The following is a 14981-nucleotide window of genomic DNA, read 5'->3' on the forward strand; positions in this document are numbered from 1 at the left end:
TCCTGTTGTTTCCGGAATTCACGCCTGGATTCCGAGTAGCGACTGGTATCCCCGGACCTAAAAGCCGCAGCTCTAGCCTTTAAAAGGGACTTGACCTCATAATTCATCCAAGGTTTCCAGTTAGGGAATACCCGGATCAACTTGCGAGACACACAGTCCTCCGTGCATTTCCAAATAAAGTCTGTGACAGCTGAGGCATACTCATCGAGGTTAGCTGCCAAGTCCTTGAATACTAACCAGTCCACCGATTCAAAGCAGTCACAGAGGACCTCATCCGTTTCCTCCGTCCAATGCGACACTACTTTTTGACACCGTGACCTCCTGCTTCAGTTTCAGTTTGTAAGCCGGGAGGAGGAGTATGGCCTGATGGTCCGATTTTTCCGAAGTGAGGTCGTGGGACAGAACGGTAGGCATCCTTGGCTGCTGTGTAGCAGTGGTCAAGTATATTCGGGCCTCTACTGGGGCAGGAGACATGTTGGTATAACTTTGGCAGCGCCTTTCTGAGGTTGGCCTGGTTAAAGTCCCCGGCTGTAATGAGCAAAGCCTCCGGATACCTGGTCTCAAGTTCACTGATGTTGGCATACAGTATGTTCACAGCACACTCCACATCCGCCTGGGGGGGAATGTAGACCGCTGTCAGTATGACTGAGGTGAATTCCAGTGACAGATAGTAGGGACGACACTTCACCGACAGGTGTTCCAGGTCCGGGCTGCAGGAGCTTGTCAGTGCCACTGTGTCCGAGCACCACGCAGTGTTGATCAGTAGGCAGACACCATCTCTCCTTGTCTTGCCCAAAGACGCCATGCAGTCCATCTGATGGATCGAAAATCCCTCCGGTCGGATGGCACAGTCGGGGGTGGAAGGGGAGAGCCAGGTCTCGGTGAAACAGAATACACAGCAGTTCTGCATCTCCCTGCAGTAGGTGAGTCTCCCTTTAAGATCATCCACCTTGTTCTCTATGGCTTGCACATTAGCTAGTAGGATGGTGGGCATAGGGACCCCGAAGCCCCTCAGCTTCAATCTGACCAGCAGCCCAGCTCTTTTCCCACGCTTCCTCGGTAAATAGTGCATCTTTCCAGGTTTCCATCGATATAGTGTGTTGTTGTCAGCTCTTTGAGGTAGGTGGAAGCATCCCGCGGGGATCGATCGGCGGCTCGCGTCGTCGGGCACTCCTGGTCGGGCCGAGTGACGGGGGAGGCACAGCTGCCACTTCCAGCTGTCGGGGGCCCGGGCTGTCGATTGGGACGGGCCCTGAAGCCAACAATTAATCCTGGATGGCTGGGCTCCTGGCTGAAACAAGTCCTTAAGCCGAGTCATGGTTATGGAGGCCTCCACTCCAGCCGAGCCTCGGGCTCGATTTCCGAGGTCGGCGGCGGAGGCCTCACTTCCAGCAGCTGTGGATGGCCACCAACGGGGCTTTACAGTGGTCACTCCGGGGAAGCGTCTGGGGCACCTTGAGTGTGGTCTGCTCCGGAGAGGTGTTGGTCTCCAAGCGCTCCACGTGTCTCCGGGAACGTGGTGGGCCTCGTTGGTCGGGTCCAGGTGCGGTCCAGAGTTTAAGAAGCAGTTCTGGCGCGGTGGTCTCCAGCTGGGTCAGTTGCTTCTCCAGGGTGTTGTTGATCTTGATCTTGCTAAATTGGAGGCTTAGAAGGGTTTCTGGGGTATAGGATAGTGGAGAGGGCAGTTTGCTCGGGAGAGCACGCGCAGAGTCGCCCGTTACCGGCGCCATCTTTAACTGATTTTTAATTGACCCATCTCCCTGAATGTAGAAACTCTAATTTTAAGGTAAGCACTAATTTTCACACTCTGCCATGGCGCGCTCTCACTCTCTCTCTCGCTCTCTCTCATGGTCGCTCTCGCTTGCTTTCTCTCGCTCGCTCGCTCTCAAAAAAATTGGTTTCCGTGATATTGTATATAATTTGCGGGCATCAGGGAGCCACTATTAATATGCGGGAGACTCCCAGAACTTCCGGGAGAGGTGGGATGTCTGCTCTGTCTTAAATATATTTAATGACATCAACTCTACTGCTTCCTTGGGCAGTCCCAGTAATATCTTTGCTCTAGGAGCACAACGGGGGTCCAGGATGGAGAGAGCTGAATCTTGGGGTGGGGGGGGGAAGAGTCAGAGAGGGACAGAGTGGGTAGGCAGGTCCTCGTAACCCGTCTGGAGGGCTACAGGCTGGTGGGTGGGTGGATGGAGACAACTTCTACTCACAGCCCATACTGCAACTTGACAGAACAAGAGAAAAACTGTGACAAAGTTAGGCCAAGGTTGACCATGGGGGATAATAGTGGTCAAGATGTTAAAGGTAGCAGTTAGACAGTAATAATACAGACAAAGGAATGCAAAATATTGAGAAATGCTGGAGAGATGCCAATGGGATAAACTATATTAATGAAGAAATTAAAATGGAACTTTTATTAAAGATACAGCAGAGGTGGCTAGTTCTGATTCTCCACTTGAAAAAGAACATAGCTGGAGAGAATTAAAGACGATGTTAGAAAGAATGTCTTCTTTTGACAGGAATAGGTTAAACAGATTGCTTGCCTCAGGATATTGCACAGAACTAAACACTGCAAGAGTATTGGCATGAATAGCCTTTGGAAATCAGCTGCAGCTCAGCCAACTCTGTCAGTCACAGGGTATGTATTATGACAGATCTGCCCTGTGCAAAAGCGGTTAACCATTTTGTATCTTCAATATGTATCCCTCAGACCTGGCTCAATCCCTGATTCCTCAGCTAAAATAATAAAATAGTGTGACAAATCTCAAATCGTATGTTTTTATGTTCTTTTAGAGTGGAAATGGCTAATTCGAGAGGCATAATTTTAAGATGATTGGAGGAAATTATAGGGAGATGTCAAAGGTAAGTTTTTTTACATGGAAAGTGATGAGTCCTGCCAGGGGTGGTCATAGAGGCAGATACACTAGGAATATTTAAGGAACTCATAGATATGGATGGTAGAAAAATTAAGGACTATGTAGGAGGGAAGGGTTAGATTAAGGTAAGTTAAAAGTTAAAAGGTTGGCACAACATCATGGGCCGAAGGACCTGTACTATGCTGTAATATTCTCTGTTCTATGTTCTGTCCATCTGCCCCATCTAACTGCGAGCCCACTCTTCATTTTACAGTTAAATACAAAATGCTGGAGGACCATATCTGGTCAAGCAGCTCAGCACCTACCTGATGAAGGGCCGTGACCCAAATGTTGACTCTTTATTCCTCTCCATAGTTGCTGTCTGACTGGTTGAGTTCTTCCAGAATTTTGTGTGTGTTGCTCTGGATTTCCAACTCCACCATGGACGATCCCAAGCCCGGCTGGCAACCCCACCCTGTATGAAAAACAGAGCTACAGAAATGCCAACAGTAACACTAAAGACATGGTTCCTGGGAGAAGAAGGATCTTCACCTAGAAGATGTATGAAGTTGTGTGATGAAAGCAGACACAGGGCTTCTATTGGCCCAGGACAGAGAACTCTAGTGAGCTGCTGTTAGCGGCCTATGCCCCAACAGGTGTGACAGACTTTGGATTTCTAGCATCTGCAGAATCTCTGGTGTTTCTAACTTTCAGCTAACTTATTTTTCTCTCTTTCTAAGCTGAAATGTTAACTCTGTCTCCGTTTCTACAGGTGCTGCCTGACTTGCTGAGTGCTTCCAGATTTTCAGTTTTTAATTTCAGAATAAGTTAAATCTGCAGGTTTTTAAAAATACTTCCAATTACTTTTGAAAATAAGGTGTGTCTCTATGGACCAGAACCTGACTCCATCTGTAGAGTTTTGATATCATTAATAAAATGATTATTATTAACAAAACAACATTGATGGCAGCACAAGACCTCAGCAGTTCTAATGGTGTGGACTGTTCATTCACGTTGATAACTGGCAAGCAATTATCAGCTACAGGAGATCCATGACACCCAAATACCTTAAAACCACTGAGCAGCAAACCTGTAAGCATAAAGTTCTAACAGAAAGTCCAAACTTTCAACCAACTTTTTGAACAAAATCCAAATAAATGACAGAATAGAAATAAGTTGAAATATCACCATCAAACTTTAGCAAGACAATTTAATTTAATTTCCATTATTTGAGCTGGAGGTCTGTAATTAGTGGTGTTCAGCAGGGATCTATGCTGGGACATCAGCTGTTTGTGATGTATATAAATGACCTGGATGAAAATATAGAGTGGTGGGTTGGTAAGTTTGTGGATGATACCAAGATTGGTGGAGCTGTAGATAATGTAGAAAATTAGCAAAGAATACAGCATGATATAGATCAGCTGCAGATATGGGCAGAGAAATGGCAGATGAAGTTTAACCCAGATAAATGTGAGGTGCTGCACCTTGGTAGGGCAAATGCAAGGAGAGAGTACACTTTTAAGGGCAAGTGCCTTAACAGTGTTGCTGAGCAGAGAGATCTTGGTATCCAAGTTCATAACTCCCTGAAAGTGGCTAGATATGTCGATAAGGTGGTTAAGAAGGTATGTGGAATGCTTGCTTTTATTAGTCGGGGATTGAGTTCGAAAATCAAGAGGTTATCTTGCGACTTTATAAAGCTCTGGTTAGGCCACATCTGGATTATTGTATACAGTTCTGGTTGCCCCACTCTGGGAAGGATGTTGAGGCTTTAAAGAGGGTGCAGAAGAGCTTTACCAGGATGCTGCATGTGCTGTCATGAGAGGCTGGATAAACTTTGGTTGTTCTCTTTGGAACAGCAAAGGCTGAGGAGAGATTTGGTAGAGGTTTATAAGATTATGAGAGGCACAGATAGAGTGGACAGGGAGTATCTGTTTCCCAGGCTTGAAATGGCTAATACCAGACGGCATTGAGAGTGAGAAGGGGTAGGTTCAAGGGGGATGTGAGGGTTAAGTTTTTTTCACTCAGAGAGTGGGGTGGATGCCTGGAATGCACTGTACGGTATGGTGGTAGAGACAAATAGAGGCTTTTAAGAGACGTTTGGATAGGCACATGGATGCAAGGAAGATGGAGGGATATGGACATGGTGTAGGAAGGAGGGATTAGTCTATTTTAAAATCCATAGCATATGAAATGAAAATTTGGATGAAATGAAAATCTGTACAGTAGATGACATTTTCAGGGCCAGAGATTGATAAACAGTAATTATTACTTAGTATGTCATTGAAAACTCAATTACACTTCATTCAAAGAGGGAAAACAGTTTAGTGATTTTCCATTGTTAAAGTCTTTTTTTCAATTTATGGCTTCTACGTTGATTACATCAACAAAGACAGCAACAGGTCATCCTAGGAACCAGACCAGAAACTAGTTTAGCAACCAGTACAAAAGTCTTTGAACTAAAATGTTAAAAGGCTTGGTAAAAGTATTGGTTTACACTGATGAATAAGCAGACTAGTAATCTAAAAAACCAGAGTTCAAGTCAACTTGAATTCAGTTATAGCATAAAAATGAGAAATAGGATTGATATGGCAATGAACAGCATTTTACTAGAGGGGTTAGCTTGCCCCATGTTATGAATTGGAAACATGCATATTGGCTTTTGAGCAGTAATCAACATAAGCTAACCAAGCTGCTTATAATATTCATACACCAGTGCTTCTAGTCGTTGAAACTGGACCTGGCTGAGTGTTTGATATAATCAGGACTGGGTTACTTGGGCTTCAGTGTTGTTCTACTGTCCAATCATATTATAAATAATATGGATCTGTCCACTTCCCTACCTTCCATAAGTCACAGGGTCAGAATTAGGCCATTTGGCCCATCAAGCCTGCTCCGCCATTTGATCATGGCTGATTTATTATCGCTCTCAATCCCATTCTCTTGCCTTCACCCCATGACCTTTGAATCAAGAACCTATCAACCTCTGCTTTAAATATACTCAATGACTTGACCTCCATAGATGTCTACGGCAATGAATCCCACAGATTTGCCACCCTCTCCCTAAAGAAATTCCTCCTTATCTCGGTTCTAAATGGATATTCCTTTATTCTGAGGCAGTGTCCCCTGGTCCCAGACTCCCCCACTACAGGAACCATCCTCTCCACATCAACTCTATCTAAGACTTTCAATATTTGATAGGTTTCAATGACATCCCAATAATATAAAATCATTTACAATTTATTGGAATCAATACTGAAAGTAATTGATAAGGACACCAAGGACAACTTCTCCAAATTGGGATGTTTTACAAGAGAAAGCAGAGCCTTGGCTTGGCATCTCCTCTGATATCATAGCAATCCCTCAGCACTGCCTTATGCCTGGTTTCCTTCCCCAAACTGAACATTGGTGAACTGAATAGGGTTCAGTACCATGGTTCCTACGTCTAGCTTTTCATGGGTCCTAAGACTAGCCTTCAATCCAGATTTGGACCAGTTGCATTTACCTTCCCCAGCTATTATGATGGGGTTTCAGTTCACACCCATTTCATTGCCCAGGACCATGAATTAATATGACCACAATTGTTCTGTCCTCCATATCAATTTGATCACTCCCATTCCTTTATACTTAAGGACACAGAGGAACAAATGAAAATGTACAAGAAGAAATAAGGAACTTGCAAGTTTTTTTGGGGGGAGGGGGGTGATGTGACTGCAGGGAAGGACTGTTGGTCCTTCATTACGAATACCCAGCTTGTGGGTGGCTGCTCTAACTCCAGCGAGGTGCAACAGCTCCGGGGGTCGCTGCCTGCCTCCCTCCCCCTCTGAGCTCCCTTCTCGCGGTCTCCCTCACACAGCCCGTGTGGGATGGTGATTCTGGCGCAGGGACACGGAGCGAATCCCTGAAAAACCTCAAGGCTGGCAGAGCGAGACCCTCGTTCTCTCCGCCCCACAGCCGTACCCTCTCCTCCTCACGCACAGTCTGTCCGCCGCTCGTCCGTAAGGGGATTTCCCTCGTTTCGCTTTGATAGGGAGGAGTGTGCAGCGAGGTAAGACTGTTTCCCCCAAAATAAAAGGGGGGAAGGAGAGGGGAATCAGTTCCTTTGATTAATCTCCGCGAATTGTGAAACGTGTTGAACGTGTGTATCAGAATGGGTTTCGGCGACGAGGAATCTTCTGTATTTGTGTTCAGCCTGGATTGTAAATGAGCGGCTGTGGACGCTCGTTTATATGTCGATTGTGATTTTTATCCCACTGTTAATGTGAAATACAGGGAATAGACCCCAGGGTGGGGTGGGTTGATTTTGTGGGAGCTCGCGGGACAGTTGGATTGTAAATGCTTCAGCGATTTCGGTGGGGGGCGGGGGGAGGAGGTGACAATCTGCTTCCAACTTCCATCTTGTTGCCCCTTTCTCCTCACCCCCCCCCACGGGCGCATGTGGCTGGCCGTTCAGTTTTGCCCCCACTTCCTCCCGTGAAGGGTGTTGACCTTCCGTGGCGGTAAACAACAGGGGAGTCTTGGCTTGGACACGATGAAATTTGTGCGGAAAAAAAAATACACATCAAATATGATTTATATGGTTGGAATATGTATTTATCTGTAGCACTTTCGGAAGAAAACCACTGTCTAGAAACGTCTCTCCGTGAACGTGACCGGGAGTTAAATGCATTTTGAGAATAGAACTGCCATTTACTTACAAACAAACGTAACTGGCCTTGTGTTTGGAGAGACTGTCAAGCCATCTAATTCCCCCACCTACCCATCCCCTGACAACCTGTTCCTTGTTGTGAATCCTTCTCATTCCATCCAGCTCCTGTTGAGCGCTGCTTTGGAGCTGGTTTGAAGTGGATTTTTCCCCTCTTATCACGGTTCCTTGACAGGCGAGGGCGAAACTTGTCACGTTGCGTTCACGCCCAGTGTTGGGGGTGGAAGATGCCTTTTTATTACCGGGTTTAATCGGGACTAGGAATAAGAGGTATCTTTACTTTGCCTTGAGCATTCCTTTGCGTCAGACGTTCTGTAGGATTTATTCCCGGGCATTTGCACGTTTTTCTCTCCCGGAGTTGCAAATTGCAGTAACGATCAGATTAAAATGCAAGGGCGCGGTAGAAATAAATGAAAAGTTATCCTGGTTATCAGCAACGGATCAATATTAAAATCCGTTTAAATGTTATTCCAACAGGCAACAGTTTTTTTTTACTTTGTCACGGACGGCAGGATCCACGCCTGTTCTCCTCTGACGGGGAACGATAAACTTGTCCGAATCTAGACTTTCCGATTAATAGACTACCACTTTCGCTTATTTCCCCACTAACTCAACGCCTCCCACTTCCCCACACACCCAGCACATCCCCATCGTCACACCTCAGTCCTCACACCACACTACAACCTTCCACCAGACCATTGCTCTCCTGCCCCTTCATTCACAACCAGCCACTCCCATGCTCATCTCCCTCCCTCCTCCTTAGGCTTTTATCCACCCCTGCCACTCTAACCCCCCACTTGCCCCACCCTGAACCCAACTCAGTCTATATCTTAGATCCTCCCGGCAATCCCATTTATCAATTCCACAATTCACACTGTGAGCCCCTTCTCCACCCCACACTGATGATGTTTTATGCTGTGCCAAAAATTATGCATTAAGATGAATGCCTGGCAAACCAAGAAGAAGAGGTTTAACATAAACACAAGAGATTCTGCAAATGCTGGAAATCCAGAGTAATGCACAAAAAAAAAATCTGGAGGTCAGGCAAGATCTATGGAAAGAGGTGACGTTTCTGGCGAGACCCTTCATCAGGACTTGCAACCTGACCTACCTACTGAGTTCATTCAGCATTTTGTGTGTGCTACAGAAGAGGTTTAAGTACAAATTGTGAGGGCACTGATTGTTCAGCACTGATGCTGTGAACTCTGCGCAAATGTGAAATTAGCAGCTAGAATGTGCTGCCAAGGAGCTTGGTTGAGGTTGGACAGTGGACTTGGATAAAACTAGGATAATATGGACAAAATTGTATTGCAGGTCCTTAGCTGGTTTGAAATTATCCTGTGATGCTGAGTGGAAAGTGATCTCTCCCTTTACCATACTTTATTTCAAGATAATCAGGAGTGCTACATAATATTCTATTTTTACCAGGATCAAGTTCTGGACCCTCTGGGTTTCTGTTACCAGCTAAGTCAAAACATTTCCAAACACTACACTGACAGTTCTCTAAATAGTACCAGAGAGTCATTTACCATAGGTGCTCTGAATGTTGGTATATATTTCCCAATTTCTTTGTGTCTCCATTACCACACATGATTCCACAGATGAGAGGACATAAAGACATATTCATTGTTGGGTTGTATATTGGGCTTCCTTATTCTCGTTCCTGTCTGTATTTTTTTTTGAGATACAGTGTGGTAACAGGCCATCCAGCTCAATGAGCCGTAACCACCCAATTACACCCAGTAACCTACCAACCCTTATGTCTTTGGAATGTGGGAGAAAATCAGATTACTCGGAGGAAACCCACGCAGTCAGGGGGAGAATGTACAAACTCCTTATGGACAGTGACGGAACTGAACCAGGGTCTAAAGCATTATGCTAACCACTGCTTCTGCATCTTCCCTGCAGTAAGATTCAGATAAAAGCACAAAGTACAGAGGCCTGCAGGGAAGAATCTCCAAATTTTATTGCAATGCAGTACAGTTCCAACTTGCTTTAAACTTTAAATCCAAGGAGTACTCTTAATGAGGAAGGAGAGTTCACTCATCGGTTTCACTAAGCTAAAGGAAATCACTTTCAAAAGCACTCCATTGTAATTGAACATTTGGAAGAAGAGAGAACAGAGGGCAGAGATGCTCAGGAAGGGAATTCTGGAACTGAAGTCATTACAGCCAGTGGTGGATCCTGAACTGGAGGAGCCCAGTGACCCTAGTTTGTTAAAGGACTGGAGAAGGCTATGGAGCTAGGAAGGAGCAATGCCCATAAGGCTTTGAACCAGAGAATTTTAAAACCTTAATGAACTGGGAGGACAGTTAGCGAATGGGTGACGAATGAACAGTTCTGGGTGGAAATTATGATGGAGGCGCCAAAATTCCAGGAAGACTGGTTCATGGAGCTTGGCATGTTCTCCACTCACATAGATCTGAAATATTTCTATGGGTTTGGTAGCTCCTGATATTACTCATGACTGACTTGGAGAAACAATTGAATTTCTCACAACACATTGTCAAGGCCACCTTGAGACCAAACATCCTCCTGGTCTCAGAGGCAGCAAAAATACATCATCCTGCTGGAGCGGACAGTGCTGTGGGAGGAGCATCTGGAGGAGAGCCATGAGAGGAAGCTTGTCACGTACGAGGGACTGGTCAGCAGAGGCAGGGATGGAAGGTAAAGTGCATGCCCGTTGAAGTGGGCTGCCGGTCTTCGCTGAACAGTCTCTTCCCAGAGCCCGCAGCATATTGGATGTCGCTGGTACAAGGAGGCAGAGAGTCATCGGCAACATCACTGAGGCAGCAGAGAAAGCCCCAAGATGGCTCTGGATGAAGGGAGCGAGTCTAGGGGGATCTGCAGCACATGCTACCTGAACACAAGTCATCAGCCATGGCTGGATCATCTGGGTGAGGATGTCTGATGTTGAAAGACCCAAAACACCCAATGACCCCAGGTTAATGTGTTCAGAGCATCGTGAGATGTATTTTTCCAATGAATGCTTAGATAAAACTCCGATCGTGCACATGCATGGCTGGAAGTGGATGTTGATTAAAGAACCCTATCAATAGCCACTCATGAGAAATAGTGAGATTAACATAGGCAGGAGCTGGTTGTTTAAACTACTAATTGTTAAAGCTGCAATATTTAAAAGTTAAATATTTTCTCGCAAAGTGATCTATTAACTACTACTGATCTAAAACGCTAGCACCAAATATGAGCAATTACCAGCAAAAAATCTCATTTCAAGAATGAATTGTTGTTGGAGACTTTTAAAACACCAGATTATATATATATTTTTAAAATACTTCTTACATGTCATTGTTAACATGAAAGTGCATAATTTCAAAGTGATTAGAGGAAAGTATGGGGGGGTATGTCAGAGAGTGGTGGGAGCATGAGATGGTGGTAGAGGCAGATACATCAGGGGCATTTAAGAAACTCTTAGATCAGTGCATGGATGATAGAAAGATGGAGAGCTATGTGGGAGGGAAGGGTTGGATTGATCTTGGAATAGGTCAAAATGTCAACACTACATCAAGGGCTGAAGGGCCTGTACTGTGCTATAGTGTTCTGTGTTCTAATTTGGACACTCCTTAATTCTGCTGGCTGCGATGTCAGCAGCCTTAGACCTGACCTCTCAAGCTTCCTCCCAGAAATCCCTGTTCCTCCCACCCACCTTAACATGCTTAAACCTATCCCTCTCAAAGCATTTGATCATAAAACCTTCTTTTGCAGCTCAGTATCACATTTTGTTTGGCGCTTCTAGAAACCCCCAAGGACATTTTTTTCCTCTAAAACACACGTATTGGTTGAAGCAGAATTTTCTTCTCCAGGTACACTCCAGTTCCTAATGGTCCGTTAGGCACCAGCTTGCCATAACAGGCCGTGGTTTGACCTCTTAATCCAAAGATTTGTGCACAAAATCAAGAATTCTCTGCAGTGCAAAAAGAAATTATGAATTTATGATGATCAGACAATTTGCTCCTATGCATAGATCCTTATCAATGGTTTAGTGCGCAAATGAATTTGAGTATTGACTTTATGTTGCCTGTGCATTTATTCCTTTCTCTTTCTTTTCTGTTTATCAAAACCAGAAAATCCACAGATGGCCAGCCAAATCCTGAAAGGGAACAGTTGTTAATATTTCATGTTGGACTCTTCTGCATAGGTGGTCTGTTTATCCAGGATGTTTTATGCTATCAGTTTTTTTTCTAATTTACATTTGTTGCGATGCAGACTGATAGATCAAGTATGCAACGGCCAGTGTCTGGGTGTGAGACACCATTTGTATTCTGTTAGTGTGATGGTTCTATTTACTTCAAGACCTTTGCTGCAGACTGAATCTATAATGGAATCATCTGAAATAAAACAGTCATCGTCCATCTGTCATGGGTGGTTTGAGGTACCATAACCAAATGCCCATTAAATCAAATGGTGTTTTGTAGAACCAATCACCAGCTTGCTTGAGGGTTACACTCAGGACTCCCACACCAGTGGGAGAACTGAATGGCTCTGGATCTACACCATTCAGCCACATTCAAAGTTCAAAGTAAGCTTATTATCAAAGTATATATACAGTATGTCACCATATACAGCCCTGCGATTCAGTTTTCTACAGGCATTCACAATTAAATACGAAGAGATAAAATAGAACCAATGAAAAAAACTACACACAAACAAAGATGGACAAACAACTAATGAGCAAAAGACAACAAAAATTGGGCAAATACAAAAAAAAAACATAATAATAGATAAATTAGTAATAAATAATATCAGAATCAGATTTATTATCACCAGCATGTGATATGAAATTTGTTAATTTAGCAGCAGCAGTTCAATGCAATACGTAATCTAGCAGAGAGAAATAATAATAATAAATAAAATAAAACATAAATAAACAAGTAACTCAATGATGTATATTGAATAGATTTTTTAAAATGTGCAAAAACAGAAATATTGTATGTTTAAAAAAAAGTGAGGTAGTGTCCAAAGCTTCAATGTCCACTTAAGAATTGGATGGCAGAGGGGAACAAGCCGTTCCTGAATCGCTGAGTGTGTGCCCCCAGGCCTTGCTATCTCCCACCTGATGGCAACAGTGAGAAATATCAAGAACATGAATTGTAGGGTTCTTGAAAGTAGGTTGTGCAATCAGTTGGGATCTCTATGTTCGAGTGAGTGAAATTATCCACTTCACTCCTCTCCTGTCTGACCAAATAGAGGCTATAGGGAAAATGTCAGAAGCAAACAGTGGCTCCAACCAGATCAACTGAAGAGATATTGGGATTATAAACACAGAAACATAGAAAACCTACAGCACAATACAGGCTCTTCGGCCCTCAAAGCTGTGCCGAACATGTCCTTACCTGAGAAATTACCTAGGTTTACCCATAGCCCTCTATTTTTCTAAGCTCCATATAGCTATCCAGAATTCTCTTAAATGACACTATCATATCCGCTTCTACCACCGTCACTGGCAGCCCATTCCACACATTCACCACTTACTGCGTAATAAATAAATAAATAAACAACCAACCAACCAACCCACCCCTGACATCTCCTCTGTACCTACTTCCAAGCACCTTAAAACTGTGCCCTGTCGAGTTAGACATTTCAGCCCTGGGAAAAGGCCTCTGACTATCCACACGACCAATGCCTCTCATCATTTTATACACCTCTATCAGGTCACCTCTCATCCTCCGTCGCTCAAAGGAGAAAAGGCCGAGTTCACTCAACCTATTCTCATAAGGCACGACCTCCAAACTAGGTAACATCCTTGTAAATCTCCCCTGCACCCTTTCTATAATCTCCACAGCTTTCGTGTAGTGAAGCAACCAGAACTGAGCACAGTACTCCAAGTGGGGTCTAACCAGGGTCCTATATAGCTGCAACATTACCTCTCGGCTCCTAAACTCAATCGCACGATTGATGAAGGCCAATGCACCATATGCCTTCTTAACCACAGAGTCAACCTGCGCAGCAGCTTTGAGTGTCCTATGGACTTGGACTCCAAGATCCCTCTGATCCTCCACACTATCAAGAGTCTTACCATTAATACTATACTCTGCCATCCTAGTTGACCTACCAAAATGAACCACCTCACACTTATCTGGGTTGAACTCCATCTGCCATTTTTCATCGCAAATTTACTAACCCAACCCTCCACTTCCTCATCCAAGTCATTTATAAAAATCCCAAAGTGTAGGGGTCCTAGAACAGATCCCTGAGGCACACCACTGGTCACTGGCCTCCATGTAGAATGTGACCCAGCTACAACCACTCTTTGCCTTCTGTGGGCAAGCCAATTCTGGATCCACAAAGCAATGTCCCCTTGGATCCCATGCCTCCTTACCTTCTCAATAAGCCTTGCATGGGGTACCTTATCAAATGCCTTGCTGAAATCCGTGTACACTACACCTACTGCCCTACCTTCATCAATGTGTTCGTCCCATCCTCAAAAAATTCAATCAGGTCCATAAGGCACGACCTGCCTTTGACAAAGTCATGCTGACTATTCCTAATCATATTATATGTCTCCAAATGTTCATAAATCCTGCCTCTCAGGATATTTTCCATCAACTTGCCAACCACTGAAGTAAGACTCACTGGTCTATAATTTCCTGGGCTATCTCTACTCCCTTTCTTGAATAAGGGAACAACATCCCTAACCTTCCAATCTTCTGGAACCTCTCCCATCCCCATTGATGATGCAAAGATCATTGCCAGAGGCTCAGCAATCTCCTCCCTCGCCTCCCACAGTAGCCTGGGGTACATCTTGTCCAGTCCCGGAGACTTATCCAACTTGATGCTTTCCAAAAGCTCCAGCACATCCACTTTCTTAATATCTACACACTCAAGCTTATCAGTCTGCTGTAAGTTATCATCCCTACAATCACCAAGATCCTTCTCCACAGTGAACACTGAAGCAAAGTACCACATTAAGTACCTCTGCTATCTCCTCTGGTTCCATACACAATTTTCCACTGTCACACTTGATTGGTTCTATTCTCTCTCATCTTTTAATGCTATGGTAAAGGAGATAGAATTGTGATCACTATCTCCAAAATGCTCTCCCACTGAGAGATCTGACACCTGACCAGGTTCATTTCCAAATACCAGAGCAAGTACAGCCTCTCCTCTTGTAGGCTTATCCACATATTATTTCAAGAACCCTTCCCGAATACACCTAACAAACTCCACGCATCTAAACCCCTTGCTCTAGGGAGATGCCAATTAATATTTGGGAAATTAAAATCTCCCATCATGACAACCCTGTTATTATTACACCTTTCCAGAACCTGTCTCCCTATCTGCTCCTCGATGTCCCTGTTACTATTGGGTGGTCTATAAAAAACACCTAGTAGAGTTATTGACCCCTTCCTGTTCCTAACTTCCACCCACAGAGACTCCGTAGACAATCCCTCCATGAC

At 44.4% G+C, this 14981-nt stretch overlaps 1 protein-coding gene across 4 annotated transcripts in view; it reads left to right on the forward strand.

Annotated features, from left to right (window-relative positions):
* The first annotated feature begins 223 nt into the window (after window positions 1–223).
* Window positions 224–14981, forward strand: part of LOC140212762 (FXYD domain-containing ion transport regulator 6-like) — a 64270-nt gene continuing 49512 nt past the window's right edge. The window contains exons 1-2 of one of the 4 annotated variants that reach the window (XM_072283947.1): window positions 344–406; window positions 799–923. In XM_072283947.1, the coding sequence (XP_072140048.1) occupies window positions 818–923 (106 nt within the window). In that variant the 5' untranslated portion in view covers window positions 344–406; window positions 799–817. Of the gene's footprint in view, window positions 407–798; window positions 924–6645; window positions 6907–14981 lie in introns of those variants that run through there. The other 3 variants (XM_072283946.1, XM_072283950.1, XM_072283951.1) reach the window with 3 other exon arrangements.

This window comes from Mobula birostris, chromosome 20 (assembly GCF_030028105.1).
Source record: "Mobula birostris isolate sMobBir1 chromosome 20, sMobBir1.hap1, whole genome shotgun sequence".
NCBI lineage: Eukaryota > Metazoa > Chordata > Chondrichthyes > Myliobatiformes > Myliobatidae > Mobula > Mobula birostris.